Raw genomic sequence first — 21373 nt, 5'->3', positions numbered from 1 at the left:
CCAGTAGATGAAAGACCTTTCTCTCTGTCTCTCCCTCTCTTGTCTGTAACTCTGCCTCTCAAATAAATAAAATCTTAAAAAATGGACAGATTTAAACATTTACGTTTCATCAGAGATATCCAAGTGGCTAACATGTGCATGAAAAATGCTCAACATCACTAATCATCAGGGGAGTACAAATCAACCCCAATGAGATAGTACCTCACTCCAGTTATTAAAAAAATGGAAAGATAACAACTTATGAGGATACAGAGAAATGGGAACTCTTGCACACTGTAATTGAGAATGTAAATTATTACAACCATTTTCAACAAAAGCATAGCAGTTCCTCAGAAAACTAAAAAGAGAGGTTGGCATGCCAGTGGGGACATCCATGTTCCACTTCAGAGAGCCTAGGTTGAAACCCCAGCTCTGCTTCTGCTTCTAGCTTCCTGTAAATGTACACCCAGGAGTTGATGGCTCAAATAGTTGGAACCCTGTCACTCACATGGGAGACCTGGATTGAGTTCTTGGCTCCTGGCTTTCTCCTGGGCCAGCCCCAGCTGTTTGAGGCCTTTGGAGAGTAAACTGGTGGATGGGAGCTATTTCTGTACGTATGTATCTCTCTCTCTGTCTCACACACTGCCTCGAAAAAAAAAATTAACGAAGAAATGTTTCTTTAAAGCTGAAAATAGAACTGCTATGTGGTCCAGTAATCCCACTACTCTGTACCTATCTAGGGAAATGAAATTACTCCTCTGAGGAGACATTTGCACTTCCATGTTTCTTGCAGCCCTGTGCACAATAACCGAGAAATGGGAGCAGCCTAAGTGTGGTACTTTTGAAGCAAAATAAATAAAACTGGGACTTTATGTTAAGTGAAATGAGCCAAGCACAAAAACACAAGTACTGCAAGATCCCATGCACGAGTAGACTAAAAAATCAATCTGATGCAACTTCCAAGCATAATGGTGGTTGCAGAGACTGGGGACGGTGTGGAGCAGGAACGGACAGGGAAAGGTTGACTAACAAGTACTAAGTTGTCATCAGACAGGAAGAAGATTATGTCAATTAAAACAATTTTTAAAGACATAGAACATTTTAAATATATTCTAGCAAAAGTAGCTTTTCAAAATGGATGACTACTTTAAAAAAAAATCTAGAAACCTCCTGAGTCAGTGGATATATAACTAAGTAAAAAGACAGGCTGTTATTACTTCAGACTTCGCTGTGAGCGCCTTCTCTAATTGCCCGTAAGCACACTTCTCTTCTAGAGTCGAATACTAGCCTCTTCATTTTAGAAATCCAGTATAGGAAAAAGAACACATTTTACCTTAGTTGGAAAAACATACATTTTTTTTAAAAATTATTTTTTATTATTTGAGAGTGCTCCTTTCTACTGATTGTCTCCCCAAATATCCACAACGGACAAGGCTGGGTCAGACTGAAGCCAGGAGCCGGGAACTCAATTCCAGTGGTTAGGAACCCAGCTATTTGAGCTGTACTGCTGTTTCCCACGGTCTGCGCTAACAAGAAGCTAGGGCCGAATATCTTGCCAGGTACTCCAGTATGGCACAAAGACATCTTAGTCTCTAAGCTAAATGCCTGCCCAGAACACATGTTCTGGAGGCATATGTCCTTCTTTAAGCAAATTTGTCTTCCTAATAGTAGAATATTACAAACCTGTTATTAAACGCTGGCTTGTCAGTTTTTCCTAATCAGTGAAAAGGTATTTAATTTTTAAATGATGCTCTCCTTTCTGTTTCCTTCTCTTAAATTCTGATATCCCTGTCTCCCTTGCGTTGTAATAGGGGCCTTAGTGTCAGTCTTCACTTTAACCAGCTCTTAGCACGTGCACTTGATGAGTCATTAAATCATGTTGGTTATGCTTTCCCTCATATCGCAGACTCACTTGGTAGCTTCATCAGTTGTCTAAGCTGAGGTGGCAGGCCTTCTCTGGAAAGGACCAGACAGTAAATGTAAGAAGCACTGAAGCACGCTTTTTTTTTTATACTTAATTTATTTGAAAGGAAGAGAGTGTCAGAAAGGGACACTCACACATACACACACACAGAAACAGAGAGAGAGAGAGAGAGAGAGAGAGATCGATCAGTTCTCTGTCTTCTGGTTCACTCCTCAAATGGCCACAGCAACCAGACCTGGAGAAGATTCTACAACAAGCCTCATCCTTCAGAAGAGTCTCTGCTGCAGGTTATGCACTTCCTTTAAACTGTGCTTTTTTTTTTTTTTTAAGATTTGTTTATTTGAAAGAGTTACAAAGAGAGAGAGAAAGAGAGGCAGAGAGAGAGAAAGAGAGAGGTCTTCCATCCGCTGTTTCACTCCCCAACTGGCTGCAAAGACTGGAGCTGTGCCCATATGAAACCAGGAGCCAGGAGTTTCTTCTGGGTCTCCCATGTGGGTGCAGGGGCCCAAGGACTTGGGCCATCTTCTACTGCTTTCCCAGGCCATAGCAGAGAGCTGGATCAGAAGTGGAACAGCTGGGACTTGAACCAGCACCCATATGGGATGCTGGCGCTTCAGACCAGGGTGATAACCTGCTGCGCCATAGCGCCGGCCCCTGAACTGTGCTACCTTTGCAGACAACATTTCAGGCAGGTAATTTTTTGGAAGTGCTGTCCAACTCTGAAGTACATCTTAGTATGTGATAGGAAAATCTTCATACTTGAAATTATTTAATAAATAAGATCACATATCAGTTTTGTAATTTTGCTTTTGATCAAAATGAGATTTTTCTTGTGTAACTTGTAAAATGACTGTTGGTGGTATTCGAAAGGAGGGGCCCCCAAAGCTGTTCTTGGTAATGGCAGTTTCATTGGATAAAAGTATAATGACTCAACATTCCTGCCTTGAAGAAATATACAGAAATTTAGGAGTGTCACATGTGACATTAATGTTTACAGTTAAAATCAATTTATATCTACTTATTATTCTGAAGATATTTTCCTATTTTGGGTGACTCCTTTATTCTTTGATTAATATGTTTTTAAAAGACTTTGACAGTGTATGTCTAAGTTCATGCCTAATGGCCTGCATATTTTTTTGTAGAATTTAAAGTTAGAACAAGAGGTTTATAATGCTTCAAGTATGTGCTTTATTAAAGCAAGAGAGTTTTCATGTGATCGTCACAGAAAAGCCATACTATGAGGTGATGTTGGACCCTACAAGTTGATGGAGTTTTTTGAACAGCTTTTTGCTACCTTTGATCACTTGTCATTGACATGAGCTGCTATGTCGTGCAGCCAAGCGTCTGACCTCTCAGTGATAGAGCTGGTAAATGGACCGTGTGCCCTCACTCCCTGCCTCCAGCCCTCTCAGATGTGGTCAGAGGTGCTGAGGCTTTGGTTAGCAAGTGTGGGCGTTCCCAGTGGTTATTGTGGTGTTTGGCATCCTTGTTTTCCTTTACTGGTATTTTGTTTTTTTTCTCTATCAATGAAAAGCCATTAAATTTTAATTTATTTTCCGCTGAGGCAAACATTTGACAGGCATTCAAGCTCCCTTGGCCTTCCAGAGATGTTCAATGTGCTTGAGCAATGACTGTGGACAACAAAATAACACAAAAGGAAAAACTACATTTCCTGGCATTTCATCAGATTTACTCTTCTGTGGCCTTGTGATGGCCATGTGAAATATCCAAGTAACGAATTTTTACTGTTAAATTACTTTATACCAAGGGATAAATAAATAACAAATACTGTAAAAAACAAATCAGTTATTTGAAGCATAGCTGAAAAGGGCATATGCGTGGGGAATTATGTACCATTTAGGTTCTGTCATTTTCATTTCTAATCTTATTACCCATGAATCTTATACAAGGGACAGTGGTAATCATTAAACCGTTGTATGTGCTTTCATATGTAAAGTTTAATCCACCACTTAATGACATCCTCTGGAGTGCTCATCCTTTACTGTACCTTTTTTTTTTTTTTAAAGATTTATTTTGTTTACTTGAAAGAGAGAGGTAGAGACAGAGAGAGGGGTCTTCTATCTGCTGGTTCACTCCCCAAATGGCCACAATAGCTGGAGCTGAACTGATCTGAAGCCAGGAGCCAGGAGCTAGGAGCTTCTTCAGGGTCTCCATGTGGGTGCATGGGCCCAAGGATTTGGGCCATCTTCTGTTGCTTTCCCAGGTGCATTAACAGAGAGCTGGATAAAAGAGGAGCAACTGGGACTTGAACCGGCGCCCATGTGGGATGCTGGCACTGCAGGCCGAGGCTTTAACCCGCTGCACCACAGCGCCAGGCCTCTTAACTGCACCTTTTACCAGAGAGCACGCACATGCTTGCTCAAGACTGAGCACAGACTCTGGATGGCAAAATTTTGTCATTCTCTTTCTATTGAACCACTGTGTGCTTTATAGCTACAATTGTTTGGATAAGACATGCGTGAAAAAGTGCTGTTTTCAGCGTGTGTATGTGTTTAATTTTTGTGCTTTGAACTGGTCGATAACTTTGAACAGATTCAGAAATGTTTGCCAGGGTTTTCATACCAGGATAAACATTGTACTGTGCTTACATCTCATCCGGTTTGTCAAAATTGTTATCTGACTTAGGGCTGTTGAACTGAAATGGTATTTCTTCAAACCTGAGCTTCTGAAAGACCTAACTTGAAAGCAGAGTTTTCAAAGTGTGAAACAAACTAATGTGCTTAACACATTATTAACATGCTGACATAGCATTTGTTCAGACTTGCTTGCCTGAGTTCCCTTGAACAGTTTACTCTGGTGAATTTCTCTCTGGTGTTAGAATCAACCTTTTCTCTGGATTGCTCGAAACCTGATTGCCTGCTGCCCAGGACTAGTCTCTTACGTGACAAGCAGGAGCCCAGCCAAATCACCCTTCTTTCATCTCTCCTTTCTCCAGTTTGATGCTGTAACTTTGACATAAATGGGAGAAACATAGACTCTAGAATCAAACTGCCAGGGTTGACTTGGTCAGTCTTAAGTACATTATGCTCATTTTTGGGCCAATGATCACATCTTTGATAGATGTTTATTCACTTTTTTAGTTTTAAGTTCTGATAAAGATATTCATAAAAACAAACTTCTAGGAGGAAGTGATATATAAGCTGAAGTCAAAAACATGAGTAAGGGTTGGCAGGCCAAGAAGAGAGCGGGAAGAGGAGTGTAGGAAAGAGGACGTGCGGAATCTCAAAGGCTGGTGACAAGATGGTGCACAGTTCAGGAAGCTGTGTTTGTTGAACTGTGGAATGTGGGGGAGCTGGAATATTTAGGATGGTATTGTAGAGGGAAGCAAGGGCCTGCTCGTACGGTAAGCCAGACTGAGAGATTGGCGAAATGATTGAAGTTTGCTTGTTGTTTATAAAGGAGATAAAAGAGTTTCTCTGTTGAAGTTTGTTGAGGGAACAGTCCTGCCCACACTTGACTGTATCAAGCTGAATTCAGTTAATACAGCGTGTGCTTTCAGGAGCTCCGGGTGTGCCTGTCTGAGCTTTACCTTCGTGATAGCTTGTGGTCCTTTGATCCCCTCCACCTATTCTCAGTTCACCTTGCCTCTTCTCATTTCTCTTGTTTTCCTACTTAATCTGGATCCCTCAGACAGATATTCCAATCATTTCCTTAGAAGATGGTTTTTAAGGACAACGCAGGTCATAAAATATTCTTGGAATATAGTGTTAGCTTTTTGTTTCTATCCATATATTTATAGCATGTATGTTTATATCCTATAATTTTTCTTCCTTAAAATGTTTAATTTATGGATTGTTTTAATTTTATTTGAAAAAGAGAGCAGTGGAGGCAGAGAAAGGTCTCCCATCTGCTGGTTCACTCCTCAGATGCCCACGACAGCCTGGCTGGTCCAGGCCAAATTTAGGAGCCAGGAGCTCTATCTGGATCTCTCACCTGGGTGACAGGGATCCAGGTACTCAGACTGTCACCTGCTGCCTTCCAGGGTGTACATTGACAGTAAGGTGGGTCACAAGTGGAAGAGGAGCTTGAATCCAGGCATTCTGATATGGATTGTGGGCATATCAACCAGGTGCCTAGTCACAGGTGTGTGCTATCACCTGCTGCCTCCCAGGGTATGCATTAGTAAGACTGGATTGGATGTGGAGGAGGGACTCGAACCCAGGAGCTCTGATACGAGATGTGGACATACCAAACAAGGCCTTAGCCACTTAGCCAAGTGCCCACCCCTGCTTATCTTTCTAATATTTGCATTTTCCACATTTGAAACTTTAACAAACTCTTCTTAAATATTCTTATTGGCTACATAATATTGTGGTCAGTGGGTCATCATGTTCCTAATGGTGACTGTGTAGCATTGTTTCCATTTTTCTTACGGTTAGAAAGAATATTGTGATTTATCTAAAATTTACTAGGGCGAAGATTAAAGTATTTTGGATTTTTGATTCCTTGCCAAGTTGCTGTACTAAGGAGTTATACCACTTCATTATACCTGCCCCAGGATTCGTTTTTATTTCTTTCCAAAAAATTACTTGCAGTTTTATTTATTGATTTATTTGAGAGAGAGAGGGAGAGCGTGAACATGCGTATTCGCCTTCGCTAGTTCCCTCCCCAGATTCCTGTAAAAGCTGCAACTAAAGCCAGGGACTGAGAACCCAATCTGATCTCCAACATGAGTGTCGAGGAACCGGTCCTGTTAGCTGTCACCACTAACTCCTAGCGTCCGCATTAGCAGGAAGCTGGAGTCAGAGGGCAGAGCCAGGTGTTGAACTCAGGTACTCTGATATGGGCACATGGGATCTTACCTGGATTTTAACTGCTAGACTAAATGCCCACCCCTGCTTGCTACTTTAGTAATAAAAAACGGTCTCACGTGTGTATGCAGTTCTCAGTTACGTGGTTGGCCATATTCTCACATACTTGTTAATTAGCAAGCTTCCTACCTTGTAAACATGTGTGCCCTTTGCTCACTTATGCTTAGAAATCATAGTATTGTTTCATATCAATTTTATAAACTCCTAATTAACAATCTCCTTTATGATATTCTATTTGGGTACTTTTATTAGACTTATTTCACCATGGATTTGGAAGTTTTCTATAAACAAATCTATCAGTGTGTTCTTCATTATTTTTTTCTAATTAAAAACCTTTCCCATGGAGATTTATAAATTTCTCTAAAATTTCTGATTTTCTGGCATTCATGTTGATGTTAACTTTTTCAGTTCTTAATGCTGCTGTATGACATGAAGTTGAGTCTTAAATTGAATTGTTTTCCCATCATTGTTTATTGAATTTTTCCCTTTGATTTCTGATTTTCTCTTCTAAATGTTTGAGAACTTACTATGTATGAGGCATTGTTGTAAATACTTTTCATGTATTCTCATCTTCTTAGAACAACTCTGGAGGACACAGAGACACAGAGGGCTAATTTGTTGATGTGACGCAGCTGATTTGGAAGGCTTTTCCCTAGATTGAAGTCTTAAGTGTACTGTGCTCTAATTATGCTGTCGTTTCTATATTGTACTTATCTACCTTTCTGTTTTTCTACCATTGCCTTTCTTCAAAAGAATTTTTTTTATTTATTTATTTTTATTTATTTAAAAGACAGAGTTACAGAGGGAGAGGCAAAGAGAGGGCAATCTTCCATCCACTGGTTTATTTGTCCCCAGATCCCACAACAGCCAGGCCTGGGCCAGGCTGAAGCCAGGAGCCAGGAGCTTCATTTGGGTCTCTCACATGGGGTGCAGGGGCCCAAACACTTGGGTCCTCTTCTGCTGCTTTCCCAGTCCCATTAGCAGGGAGCTGGATCAGAAGTGGAGCAGCCAGGACTCAAACTAGTGTGAGATGCCAGTGCTGCAGGTGGCAGCTGAACCTGCTGTACCACAGCACCCGACCCTGTACCACCACCTTTCTATCTTTGTTATTATACTTGGAATAAGCTTTCCTCTCAAGAAAGTTGGCATACTTCTATTAATTCCTCCATTTTCTATTCTCGCCTGTCCATTTTTCAAAATGTACCTCAATATTTTATGCCATCTTCCAAGAAGATTTTCACTGGAATATTTGTCAGAATTGACTTAATCCATAAATTACACTGGAAATACCTGCAACTTTGCAATGTGCAATCAAGGTATGTCTCCTGTGTTTAACCTTGAGTAAATTCTAGGTCCTGACTAAATATTTGTTGAGTGAAAGAATAAATGAATGGAGAAATCTTAGTAGTCTTCATCAGTTCTTGGGATATACCTCTCATTCATGTTTTTCAGCTTTTTCCATTTTGTCCTCCATATTTAAGGTAAATATTTTTCCTGGCATTGTATGTTTTCCCTGTAGTTTTCTAATTATTTTTCAGGAAATCATGAATGTTTCCATATTTGCTTTGTCGTTAGCTACTGAGAAATATGCTTCTGAAGGTGCTCCTGAGCAGTCTTTAAGATAAATCATTTTTTAACAGTTTTAGCATGTATTCACTGAGAAAACTACGCAGGAAAGTGAGTACTTTATTTAGGGGAGAAAGAAATCTTAGAAGAGAAAGAAGTCTAGAAACTAAATTGAGTCCATACTAGGCAGAGAGCAGGCCAGGAGCCATGTGGAGCAAGCCTGCAGGCAGGAAAGCAGAGAGCGGGAGGCCAGAAGGCCGTGTACCCACAGGCACAGGACAACAAGGGAGGGCCCACCATGCTCCAGGCTTTTTTTTTTTTTTTTTTAAAGATTTATTTATTTGGAGCTGGCGCTGTGGCACAGCGGGTTAACGCCCTGGCCTGAAGCGCCGGCATCCCATATGGGTGCTGGTTCTGGTCTGGCTGCTCCTCTTCCAGTCCAGCTCTCTGCTATGGCCTGGGAAAGCAGTCAAGGATGGCCCAAGTCCTTGGGCCCCTGCACCCACGTGGGAGACCTAGAAGAGGCTCCTGGTTCCTGGCTTTGGATCGGTGCAGCACCGGCCATTGCGGCCAACTGGGGAGTGAACTATCAGATGGAGGACCCCTCTTTCTTTCTTTCTCTCTCTCTCTCTCTCTCTCTGCCTCTCCTCTCTATGTGTAACTGACTGTCAAGTAAAAAATAAATAAATCTTTATTCTTTTTTTTAAAAGATTTATTTATTTATTTGAAAGTCAGAGTTAGAGAGAGAAGAAGCATAGAGAGATAGAGAGAGGTCCTCCATCAGATGGTTCACTCCCCAGTTGGCCGCAACAGCTGGAGCTGCACCGATCCAAAGCCAGGAGCCTAGGACCTTCTTCCAGGTCTCCCACACGGATGCAGGGGCCCAAAGTCTTGGGCCATCCTCGACTGCTTTCCCAGGACATAGCAGAGAGCTGAATCGGAAGTGGAGCAGCTGGATGTCAAACAGGTGCCCATGTAGGATGCCGACCCTTCAGGCCAGGGTGTTAACCCACTGCGCCACAGCGCCAGCCCTGATCCAGGCTTTTTATCTACTCCCAAAGGAGAGTAATCTGATTGGCAGGTAGGCATACAGGTGAGGTCAGGAAGGGGTGTGAGGTCACACAGAAGGAGTGATCTTCCAGCTCACAAACCTAATTGACTTAATCCTATCTGCTTGCCTATATCATTCCACTCTCAGAGATTCCAGATCTTAATCTTAAGGGATGCTGCAGGGCATAGAATCATCATAGATTCTATAGCTGCTTCCCGCTTCTGAGGGGCATAGCACAGGCCCTGCCTGTCCTGGATCTGGAAGTCTCTTTCTATAAGGTATGTAATTCTTTCACCTGCTAACAATCATTTACCTTATTAGTTTCCTATGGTTTTATCTGTTGTTTCTAGGTTTTGTTCTGGAATTTCCCAAATAATATTAAAAAAAGAATAGCAGTAATGAGCATCTTTGTTTTGGTTTTGATTGTAATAAAGATACGACTTACTTTTCACTAGCATGATGTTGTCTGGTAGTTTGCTGTACATGGTATCATTCCTTATCAAGTTGTTAATTTTGTTTTGGCTCTTGGCTGACATTTTGGGTGTCAGTGAACAGAATTTGCTCTTGCTTTGTAGCATCATTACAGATTGTTGAATAGCATGTATGAGTAGGATAGGACATGAAGGCTTTATGTGAATTATGTTGGTTAAGCCTCAGAAAAAAACCACTCTACATTCTACTAGCCCGTTTTGTAGATGATAAATGAGATGTAGGACAGTAAAGTACTTTTTTTTTGTTATGCATTTAGGGTTATGTAGCTGAGAAGTGGCAGAGGCAAGTTACTTGTAAAACAGAGCCAAACCTTAGGGATGGGTGCATGGGATAGTTGTAGATAGGCACAGGTATATACTTACCAATGCTCCTCATCTTAGAAAATTACATACCAATATACCCAACCTCCTAAACAACATAGCTCCACCCGGCATATCATAAATGTACTCAGAGCAGTTTATATTAGCTTACCACTGAGCAAAATCATCTAATAAAAAGCTTATTTTATGATAAAGTATTAAATACCTCATGTAATATATTCAATGCTGTACTGAAAGTTGAGAAACAGAATGGTTTTATGGTTATCCTTTTGCACCATCACAAAGATGAAAAGTCTTAAGTTGAACCATCAAAATTCAGGGACTGTACACATATACTTATATATATATATATATATACACACACACACACATATATATACATATATACATATATATATTTGTATCTGATGAGCTAGAAAGACACTGAGGACTACTGCATTTGAAATGTTTACAGATCCCAGTAATACAGGAGTACTGGCTTTAATGTCAAATAATGAGCCCTCTTCCGTTAACAATGATAATAATACCATTTCTGTAAGGAAATATTTTCCAATTACTTTAAGGCTAGATAATATTTCTAAGAACTTAGTCTGAATAGTAGACGTATGTTGTGCTTGTAAGTTTCCTGAATTTTTCCTCTACTTTTTGCATACATGTTGAGTACTGCTGATAAAATCCATAGGTACTCCTAAAGCTGTAGTCCATGATTTCACTTTGGTGTATTCCCCGCCCTCCGAGGAATTGTAAAACATCGATCTTGGCATCCCCAGAGTGAAAGACACTTGCCTCTAAGAAATCTGCTCTCTGTGGAACTCAGTACATGTATTTTTCAAAATTTAAAAAAAAAAAAAGGTTTGTGGTAGGAAAGGGATTGTCTGAACACTGTGTCTCTTTTGGGGCTATTGAATGTACTGGGTCCCTGTTTGCGTGGCAGTAGGGGCAGCTTACTCACTTAGGCAATGAATGCATTTTAAAATCATTTAGGAGACTTTTTCACATAACCCCTTTTCTTCATGATAAGATTCCCTTCAATGAGCCGTTTAGGTTTACTGCAGTAGATAAATGTTTACGAGCCACTATACTAGATAACAAGAGGAGAATCATTTTATTGAAGCTTAACTGTAATTTTTCCATAAACCTTCTTAAAAAGAAAAAAATTAGAAAGTCCATTAAAATATTGTTACTCTCCTCTTTTTTTTTTTAAAGATTTATTTTTTATGTGAAAAAGTTACACAGAGGAGAGACAGAGAGAGAGAGAGGTCTTTCATCCATTGGTTCACCCCCCAATTGGCCGCAACAGCCGGAGCTGTGCCAATCCAAAGCCAGGAGCCAGGAGCCAGGAGCCTCCTGTGGGTCTTCCCATGCGGGTCCAGGGGCCCAAGGTCTTGGGCCATCTTCTACTGCTTCCTCAGACCATAGCAGAGATCTGGATCAGAAGTGGAGCAGCTGGGACTCTAACCGGTGCCCATATGGGATGCCGGCACTGCAGGCGGCAGCTTTACCTGCTACCCTATAACACCGGCCCACTCTTCTCTTTCTAAATATAAATATTCTTAAACCAAAAGAGAAGATCATCTGAATTTTAAAAATTTCTCAAGAACATAAAAAATTTCAGTATTATTTTTCCAACTCTAGAAATGCTTGAAATTAGATTCTTCCGTACGTCTCATAAATTAAATACCTCATTTGTGGCTCACCTATCTCAGTTGCCCTGTCTTGCATTTTAATCTAGTCTTTTTTTTTTTTTTTTTTTTTTTTTTTTTTTTTTTTTTGAGTCTTCTTCTGACTCTTGGCCATTAACTTAGGTTTGTCACTAATTCATAAGGTGACTTACTTTTGTCTTTGTAGAACCTTCTCAGTGATTTTCATCTAACTTGAGTCCCATTGTAGTTTGGGAGTGGCAAGCTCTACCCCATGTCTGGCCCTAGTCCTCAGTCTGCCTCAGTTGGCTTCATTTCCTGGCTCCAGCACCAAATGAATCCCATCTCTCTTCTCTCCCTCCCTCAGTACCATCCAGGCTCGTTAGACCCCATGGTTTTATCTATAAACTGATCTTATCTTTAAGTAAGTTAAGGGTTGTGCTTTGTTATTGGGTAAGTCAGATTCTAATTTCTGAATGTACAAAAGATAAATTTCCCTCTATTGCCCTAACAGGATTTAATTTTGTAAATATTTAAATTTTTCAGTAGTAAATGGTCTGTTAAATATAAGCTAAAACCATTCCTTTACCTGCCTTAAACTAAAGCTTTTCATTGGTTTTTAATACTTTTCTTAAATGCAAAAAAGCCAAAGTTAAACTTTCCTTATTAAAATGCAATGCCTAGTGTCTTCTAGCTTTTTGAAGAGCTTTTGTCCATTATATAATCTGTAAAGTAGCCAAGAGTTCCTTAGAAGCAGGACATCATTTAGATTTAAAACAATTATGGCTTGTGTGTAAAATAATGATGTGGCATAACCATTCATGGGGGTGGCAGCCACAGTTTTATTTCAGTGGCAGAATCTTTGGATACCGCCTCTTTTCATTTACCTTAGAGACTTCACTAAGGTTTCCCTGGGACAAGAACTGTTAGGTCGTTTTTATTCTGCTAGATAAGATTTGTATGACTAGAAAGCCAAACGACACAGTTATGAGCATAGACCTTTTATTTTTTTCTCAGATGTCTGACAGTGTAAACATACATAAAATACATATTAAAGTTTAGATGCTTTGTATTTTGCGCAATAAATTGAAGCCTTAAAAAGAAAACATTTCATTAAAAAAAAAGAAACTCATTAGTTTTACTTAAGACGGTAAAATAGCAGCAAGTACCAAGACATTGTGCACTTCTTTTATTTAAGACAAGTTACTTCATTTACATCAGAGTCAGAAATGTAAGACTGGCTTTCTTGAATACTTAATATAGCTTGAGTCACTGGTTAGATAGGGCATATTTTCCCAACTGTACAACAGGGAAGAGTGCTTTCATTAGATCAGAAAATGAAGACCCTCAGACAGCCAGAATGACCACAGCATTGAGCATTAAGAGAAATGAGGTGTTTACTTCCCAAGCACTTGCAACGGAAGGTAAGCGAGTCTTTACGTTTGTGGTAGTCTCTTCCCTCCGTAAGTTAAGGGTTGTGCTTTGTTGAGGCATTTCAGAGAAATTATTTGGCATGCCACTAGTGATACTTAGGGTCAGGGGTGTTGGGGATGATTTTGTTGAGCTAGTGAGGCTTGTGTTCGTAACCGTTCCATCCTGGAGATGAATAGTGAGAGTCGCAGCTGCTGCTTCGTGTGATTTGATCGTTTCTGTGGCTGTATCTTCTGGATAGGGCACCAAGGCCTTATCAGTGCTAGTGAAGGTGCTGTCTTTGTTTAGTGAGACACCAAGTGTTGTTTCCTTTGCTCGAAATTGTTTGGGTATTTTGGTTACTTTAGGTTGAGTTACCATACTCAGAGAGTTAATGGTGTCCACTGTCTGCATGCCACTTACGGTGAATAAGCTTGAGGTAAATCCTGCAGGTGTGGGATATATGTCATGTTCCCGCAGAGGTGATGTTTGGTTAGAACAGGGAGTCCCTAACACATGGGCTTTTGTTTCCATCATCCACTTCAATAAGTAAGTAATGTTTTGTCTGTGGTCACATGACCACCTGTTATTGTAAAGGGTTATCTCTTGCAACTGAAAGAGTTGATCAAAAGATTGATCTGGAATGAATGTGAACTTATTGTTGTGCAGGTAAAGATGGGTGAGATTTGTCAGGTTCATTAATGTTCCTGGAAGGATTTGGGTCAAGGAATTATTAGACAGGTCCACGACAAGTAATCTGGAAGGCATGTTGGTTGGAACTGTCCAAAGTTTGTTACTACTGAGGTTGAGAACCTCAAGGCTTCTTAATGTATTTTTAATGAGGACAACCTTTTCCAGCATGTTCTTAGAAACATCCAGATATTTAAGGTTCCACTGATAAGCAGTATCAGATTTGTCAAGAAGTTTAATGTTGTTGTTAGCAGCAGACACGTTCCAGAGAGACCGAGGTAACTGAGCAGGCAGGCTTTCGAGCCTATTATTTGAAATGTCCAGGGTCCTCAGATTGGTATATTGCGTTAACTGGTTATGCAGATCAGTGAAGTGGTTATGAGACAGGTTTAAATGAATAATATTCTCTTGCAGTCCAGATGGTAATGTAGTCAAGTTTCTGCCTGAACAATCCACATGCCTGTGCCTCTCTGTGCATTTACATTGGAGAGGACAAATGCATAAAATACCAGGTGTGAGAAACAGAAGGATGAACAGGCAGGGAGACATTTTCAATATCTGATATTCCATCAGAGCCTGGAAACAAACAGATACACCCTTCTTTTAATATGCAAATACAATTTAGGCATCTGCATGGGTCAGTTGGCATTAGGCAAAATTTTCAATAAACCTCCTTGTTGTCGAGTCCTTTTATAATTGTTCCAGTGATTAAACTAACAAAGCTCCCCTTCATTTATAGTCCAAATGCCTAATCCTTCAACTGGGGCTATGTGGTAGAGAGAGATTCTCTCCCCCTACCCTATCCTGCATTTTCTCCCTTTTACCATATTTTTTCTTATTTAGCTTCCCAGAACCTTAATATTATAAAATGACATTCTCTACAAATATAAAGAGTTGCAGTCTTAAGCTATTACTATTTTTGATAACATGCTTTCTTAGATGGGGGAAAATGGCTGTCATGTCTCTCTTTAAATCTCTGCAGTAATATAAGACTCAGTGTGTATGTGTGTAGGCTGAGATTTTATTTAGATGTTAAAGCAGCTCTTTGGAATTTCATGCTTGTCTTTTTAAGATAAATAGATCCTTGTAAAGCATTTTAAGCACTTGAAAAATCCAAGTCAACACCATACCTTTAAACCTCATGTTTTCTGCAGTGATATTTTTTTCCTGTATATTTAAGTGCCATTTTCTAAAGGAAAAATATCTTTTTTTCTCTATCTTCTGGATAGGGCAATATATATATATATATATATATATATATATATTTACCAAGTAAATGAGTATTAAAAAGAAATCCCTCCACTGACACTGCAGCAAATTTCTGGTGCATGCACTTGCTAGTGAATATATATTCAGTCTTAACGTTGACTTTTTCTCAAAAAAAAAAAAAAAGGAAAAGCAAAAATATTCGGAGTTTGCTCTTTTACTGATGTAAATAACAGCTTACCATAGTGTCGTCTTCACCATCAGCATCTCATTTTCTCCCGGAAACTTAAAGCTTAGAGGTCGTGTTGCTGTGGAGAGTCGGACGCGGTTGTGGCTGTGGCTGTGCTTGCCTGCTCAGCTGCATTGTGTTGCTGTGAGCTGAGGCTCTGCAACCACCTGATCAGTACCACATAGGAGGACTGCAGCGCTGTCATTGGTGCTGACTCAAATCTATTGCAAGAGGTGCACACACGACAGAATGCACAGATTCCTTGCTAAATCCATGGCCTTGCTCGTGCTTATGGATCTCAGATTTGTCAGAGGGCAGAAGATGTGCGTGGTAGAACCAGCCCTGCCTCCTTTCTAATGTGTCTGTCGGAGCCGGGGTTCCCCCTTTTAACATTTGCTTGTTAAGAATTTGTGGGGTTTTTAATGCCTCTACTTGAATTCTTTTTATGTCTTGAAAAATGTTAAAATGAATTAGACCTTCCTTGTAGATGGTTTCTAAGATATTAAGCTTTTTATTTCTTGCCTTTTTATGTTCTTTTTAAAAAGAATGGTACAATTGTCATGTTACTTTTAAACAATCAGCTTGATTTTTATGTCCTTCCCTGCTGTAGTGATTATTATGTTCAATCAGCTTTTCAAATTTATTAACCACTTAAATATTTCATCCTTTTCAGAAGGTACAGAAAGAAGTATTTAAAACATGATTATTTTGCCTTTATCTTTCTCTAATACAAAGGATCATTTGCCTAAGGCTACGCAGAAGCTACACTACATTTTAAAATGAGCATCTTATGCTTTTTATTATCAATTCCTGTGGTAAAATAAATATGTTTTATGTATTTAGGGATAAAGTTTTCTTACTGCTCTTCATGAAACTTACTATGGATGGTAAGAGCATATGACTGTTGTTTTCTCCAGCGACATTTTTGGTGCTACATTAATGACTTTATTTGATTTTGTGTTTTAAAAATAATAATATCAATTTCAAGTGATTTCTGTGGCTTTTTCATATATTATCTTTCTGAGAAATATTATAGTCTTTAAATTACAGGAAATAATATAAAAGGAAAAACTTTGGTCATGAGTTTTATAGGATGCGATCAGATTTATGATTGCTGTCATTCCACTCTTTAGTGGACTGTATAAAATTTAAACTCAAATCTCATTTCCAGAATGATCAGTTTACCTTAGAAAAGAGAGCAAGTAAAGCCATGTGCTTTAATTACCATACCGTTGCTATTTTAAAAACAGCAATTATTAACATGAAATCCCTTCATGACTGTTACTAACTCCTTTGTCTTTAAATTGCATTTACCATTATTTGAATTGCGGGCTCCAATATAATTTACTGTGTTAAAATTTTAAGTTTATTTTTTTAGAAAAGAAACTAAGGGGCTGGTTTTGTGTTGTATCAGGTTAGGCTGCCACCTGTGGCACTGGTTCAAGTCCCGGCTGCTCGCACACTTCCAATCCAGCTCCCTCTAATGTACCCGGGAAGGCAGTGGAGGATGGTCCAAGTGCTTGGGCCATAGCATCCTCATAGAGACTGGAAACTCCTGGATCCTGGCTTCAGCCTGGCCCAGCCCTGGTGGTTGTGATGATTTGGGAAATGCCCTAGTGGGTGGAAGAGCTCTCTCTCTGTCTCTGCAACTTTGCCTCTGAAATAAATAAAATCTTAAAAAAAAAAAAAAAAAAAAAAAAAGAGGGAGGAAGGAAGAAAAGAAACTAGAGTTGAGGAGTCCTCTTTTGTAGAAAACTAATGTTCCTTGGCCGGCGCCACAGTTCACTAGGCTAATCCTCCGCCTTGCGGTGCTGGCACACCAGGTTCTAGTCCCGGTCGGGGTGCCAGATTCTGTCCCGGTTGCCCCTCTTCCAGGCCAGCTCTCTGCTGTGGCCAAGGCCAGGGAGTGCAGTGGAGGATGGCCCAAGTGCTTGGGCCCTGCACCCCATGGGAGACCAGGAGAAGTACCTGGCTCCTGCCATTGTGCCGGCTACAGCGCGCCGGCTGCGGCGGCCATTGGAGGGTGAACCAACGGCAAAGGAAGACCTTTCTCTCTGTCTCTCTCTCTCACTGTCCACTCTGCCCGTCAAAAAACAAAAACAAAAACAAAACAAAACAAAAAACTAATGTTACTCAAAAAGTGTCCATATTTCAAAAGTGTGCCAGGGCTGGGGCTGTGACACAGGGAGTTAAGCTGCCACCTGCAGCACTGACATCCCATGTGGGCAGTTGAGATGTCAGTTAAGACAGGCATCCCCATCAGAGTGTCTGGGGCAGAGTCCTGCCTCTGGGTCCTGATTCCAGCTTCACACCAGCACAGACCCTTAGAAGTAGCAGTGATGGCTCAAATAACTACATTCCTGCCATCCACGTGGGAGACCTGGATTGAATTCCCAACTCCTGTCTCTGTTCCAGCCCAGCTCCAGTCACTGTGGGCATCTGAAAGTAAGCCAGAAGGTGGGATCTCTCTCCGTGTCTCTCAAATACATTTTTAAAAATATATCTTTAAAAATTTAAGGGGCCAGCATTTTGGCATAGCAAAGAAAGCTGCTGCCTGTGACACAGGCATCCCATATGGACACTGGTTCAAATCCCGGCTGCTCCACTTCTGATCCAGCTCCCTGCTAATGCGCCTGGGAAAGCAGCGAAAGATGACCCAAGTGCTTGGGCCCCTGCACCTACAGGGAAGACTTAGAAGAAGCTCCTGGCTCCTGGCTTCGGCCTGGGCCAGACCTGGCTGTTGCAGCCATCTGGGGAGAGAACCAGCTTATGGTTCTGTCTCTCTGACTCTCCCTCTCTCTCTCTAACTCTACCTTTCAAATAAATAGATTTTTTTTAAAGTGTGCAATATCAGGAATTTATTATTTATTTAGTGTTTTATTGCCACTTTGAGAGTTAAGTTGGACTCTTAGTAAGATTCTTTCTATGGATTGCAGAAAGCAGCCTTCAATCAGAGTGTTTTTAAAAAAGGTGTATTCAACAATGTTGTGGAAATACAGGGTGGTTGCTTTTGACACGTAGAATTTTGTTTCAGCTTTTATATATGCCATTACACTTGAAGGAATATGAGTAGTTGACTATTTCCTGATTACTTAAATTTCGCTTTTTAATTGTAGGGAACCTCTACAGTGTAGAAGTAGAAATATCTCTTCCCATTACACTTGTAAGTACTTTTTTTTGAAGGAAAGGACATATTATTTCATTAACAAATGAATTCAGTTTAGGCTATATCAGGATTAGATTCTGAATATAGCAGAAAATTCTAATACAATAGTAGTGACAGTGTCTCTCATTCCATTCTCATTGGAAGATGGTATAAGGAATTGCTTCATATTACTGAGAGATTACTGTAACATTCTCACAAAGGAAAAGGAAGATAATTTCAATATATTTGAATTGTAACACTCTGTTCTTACTTTTAGAAATATTCATGAAATAAAATAATAGTATATTACTCAAAAGAAAGAATAATTTTTGGAGGCTTAAGTGTTTATTACAACATACTTTATTTTAAAATATTTATTTATTTGAAAGACAGTGGCAGAGAGATACAGGTATCTTCCAACTTCTTGTTCACATGCTAAGTGGCTTCAATAACCCAGGCTTGGCCAGGCCAAAGGCAGGAGCCAGGAACTCCATCTGGGTCTCCCACATGGGTGGCAGGGGCCCAAGTACTTGGGCCATCATCTACTGCTTCCCAGCTGCATTAGCAGGAGATAGCTCAGAAGCAGAGCAGCCAGCACTGAAACCATCAGTCTGGAAGGGGATGTAGCTATCCCACATGGTGGCTTATTCCACTGAGCCACAATGCCTTCCCCTTATAACTTATTTTATATATTATTTAGATACATTAGATTTTAGTTAAGTCTGCTGTGGTCGGAAGCTACATCTATTAGACAACTATTATATTCTAGGTAAAGCTGTAATTTGCATATTTTGTGTTCTAGGATATATTATCTCTCAGCATTTTGAAAGGCATAACAAATCACCTGCCAGGAATGAATAGCCAATGTCAATCAATAGTTTCCATTTTCCTTTTACTTACTAAATTGATTACATTTGTCTGTTTTTGTTATAGTTGGATGTCTCTTATTCTAAATACTTGAGACCAGAAGTGTTTTAGGTTTGCGAGTTTTTCAGATTTTGGAATATTTGCATAGCCTTTACCAGGTGAGCATTCCTAATACAAAAATCAAAATCCAGAATGCTTTGAAATCTCAAGCATTTTAAGTATAGACATGATACTCATAAAGTATGACTTATTTTAGAGCATTCTGAATTTAAGATTTTTAGATCAGGAATTCTCAGCCTGTAATACGTTTAGATTGAACGTATATTTGAACTCTTAGTTGGAAACAACTAAGAGTATGCAATAAAGTATTTAAAAATACATGGAAGAAGAACTGACAATATGGAAACTATTTGGTTAAAATCCCCATGCATCAGTCCCTTTACCCAGCCCCCTACTCCTATTTTTTCCTCAGTCAATTGTTCTCTAAAATGTGCCTCATTTTGGATTTATCTCTTCACTTCCTTAGGAAGATTTAATTTGTTCTTCTATCCCCCATATGTCCTATAAATAGTTCCTAACAGCATTAACATAATTGCTTATTTGCATCATCCCACAATAGTTTCAAAATAATACCAGAATTGCTACAATTAGATTACAGACTACTAAATGGACTTTAAGATTTCTTAGCAGTTTTGTTTGCTATTAGAATTTATGTTCCTAATGGTGTGTAGTCATTTCTGTGTTCTGTCACACCTTGAAATGCATCTTGTATCTATATTTCTGTTATCATCAACTGGATGTAAGTTTAGGTTCATTTGTTTCAGTTGACTGTCAGTTTTTAGGGATAACTGAACTCAGATTATATAAAAAGGTATTTTCAGAGAAATGTTTCTCTGACTCTTACATCCTGTTTTCTTCTTTACCTTGGTGATGATTGTTGTTCATGAAATCTTAACATTACATAAAACATTTGGCTGTATCTTAATATTTCTTTTTTATAGGTATACAAAAATGTCTGTTTATTATATTGCCACTTCTGATATGAAAGATTGCACTATATAGAGTTATATAAATGTATATTTGTATGTATATATACATATATATGGTTATATGTCTTGTTCTTTTTTCTTAATAATACATCCTTTAAGATGACTCTGTATCAGTACATAGGGATCTGTCTCATCTATATCATGATGCCTAGGACTCCATTTGGGACTGTGTCAGGTGTGATGTGTATCTGGATTGTTTCTAGACTTTTGCTATTTAACATGGTGAATACCACTGTCCCTAAATAACCTCAGGAAGTATTTGGAAAAGATCCCTGGGAGTAGAATTGCTGGATAAAAGGGTAAACACATTTAGAATTTTTCTAAGTATTACTAAGTTCCTCGCTGTAGAACATACCATTTTACAGTCCCACTAGCAGTGTATTGGAGACTCTTGTTGTGCATAGCCTTAATATAAACTTGGTTTGAAAAGTTTGAATTTATATCATCTGATAGGTAACCAGGATCCCAGTATAATTTTGAAAGCATTTCTCTAATCACAAAGTTGATTGTGTATCTTTAAATAGGTTTATGAGGTTCTTGTAAGTATTTTATTCAATGATTGTCTCAAATATTCTTCAGTTTTATGTTATGGGTCTTTTGCCTGCTCTGCATTTAAGAGCTTTTAAAATGTTATTGATATCAGCACTTTGTCTTGACTTAAAGTTGCAATTTTTTTCCAGCTTGCCTTGTGTATTTTGACTTTGTTATGATGCTCTGTTTTTTATTTACATTGAAAAGTTTGATGTAATTGAATTTCCCTTTTTTAATTGATTCTAGATTTTGAGTTTTCCTAGGAAAATTGTTTCCTACTTCCAGATTACAAAGGAATATGTCCTGTTATACATATAAGGTCATGAATTATATTTAGATTTCTGGTGTTTGTTCTTTTAAAAAATGTTTATTTGAGAGGCTGAGAGAAAGTAAGAGACAGAGTCACAGAGAATTTGCATCCACTGATTCACTCAGCCATATG

At 39.3% G+C, this 21373-nt stretch overlaps 2 protein-coding genes across 9 annotated transcripts in view; one reads left to right on the top strand and one right to left on the bottom strand.

Annotated features, from left to right (window-relative positions):
- The window catches only part of NF1 (neurofibromin 1), a 303335-nt gene that overhangs the window by 206488 nt on the left and 75474 nt on the right, over nucleotides 1–21373 (top strand). The window lies entirely within an intron of this gene.
- On the bottom strand, nucleotides 11892–15489 carry OMG (oligodendrocyte myelin glycoprotein). Its single transcript, XM_002718940.6, has 2 exons — nucleotides 15352–15489; nucleotides 11892–14480 (listed from the first exon to the last, which is right to left on the bottom strand). The coding sequence occupies exons 1-2, from the start codon at nucleotides 15352–15354 to the stop codon at nucleotides 13152–13154; spliced, it is 1332 nt and encodes a 443-aa protein (XP_002718986.2). The 5' UTR covers nucleotides 15355–15489; the 3' UTR covers nucleotides 11892–13151.

Source organism: Oryctolagus cuniculus, chromosome 17, assembly GCF_051225735.1.
Source record: "Oryctolagus cuniculus isolate XC-2025 breed Fujian yellow rabbit chromosome 17, ASM5122573v1, whole genome shotgun sequence".
Classification (NCBI taxonomy): domain Eukaryota; kingdom Metazoa; phylum Chordata; class Mammalia; order Lagomorpha; family Leporidae; genus Oryctolagus; species Oryctolagus cuniculus.
Note: the sequence above shows the minus strand (reverse complement) of the source record. Positions and strands in the feature narration are given on the sequence as shown.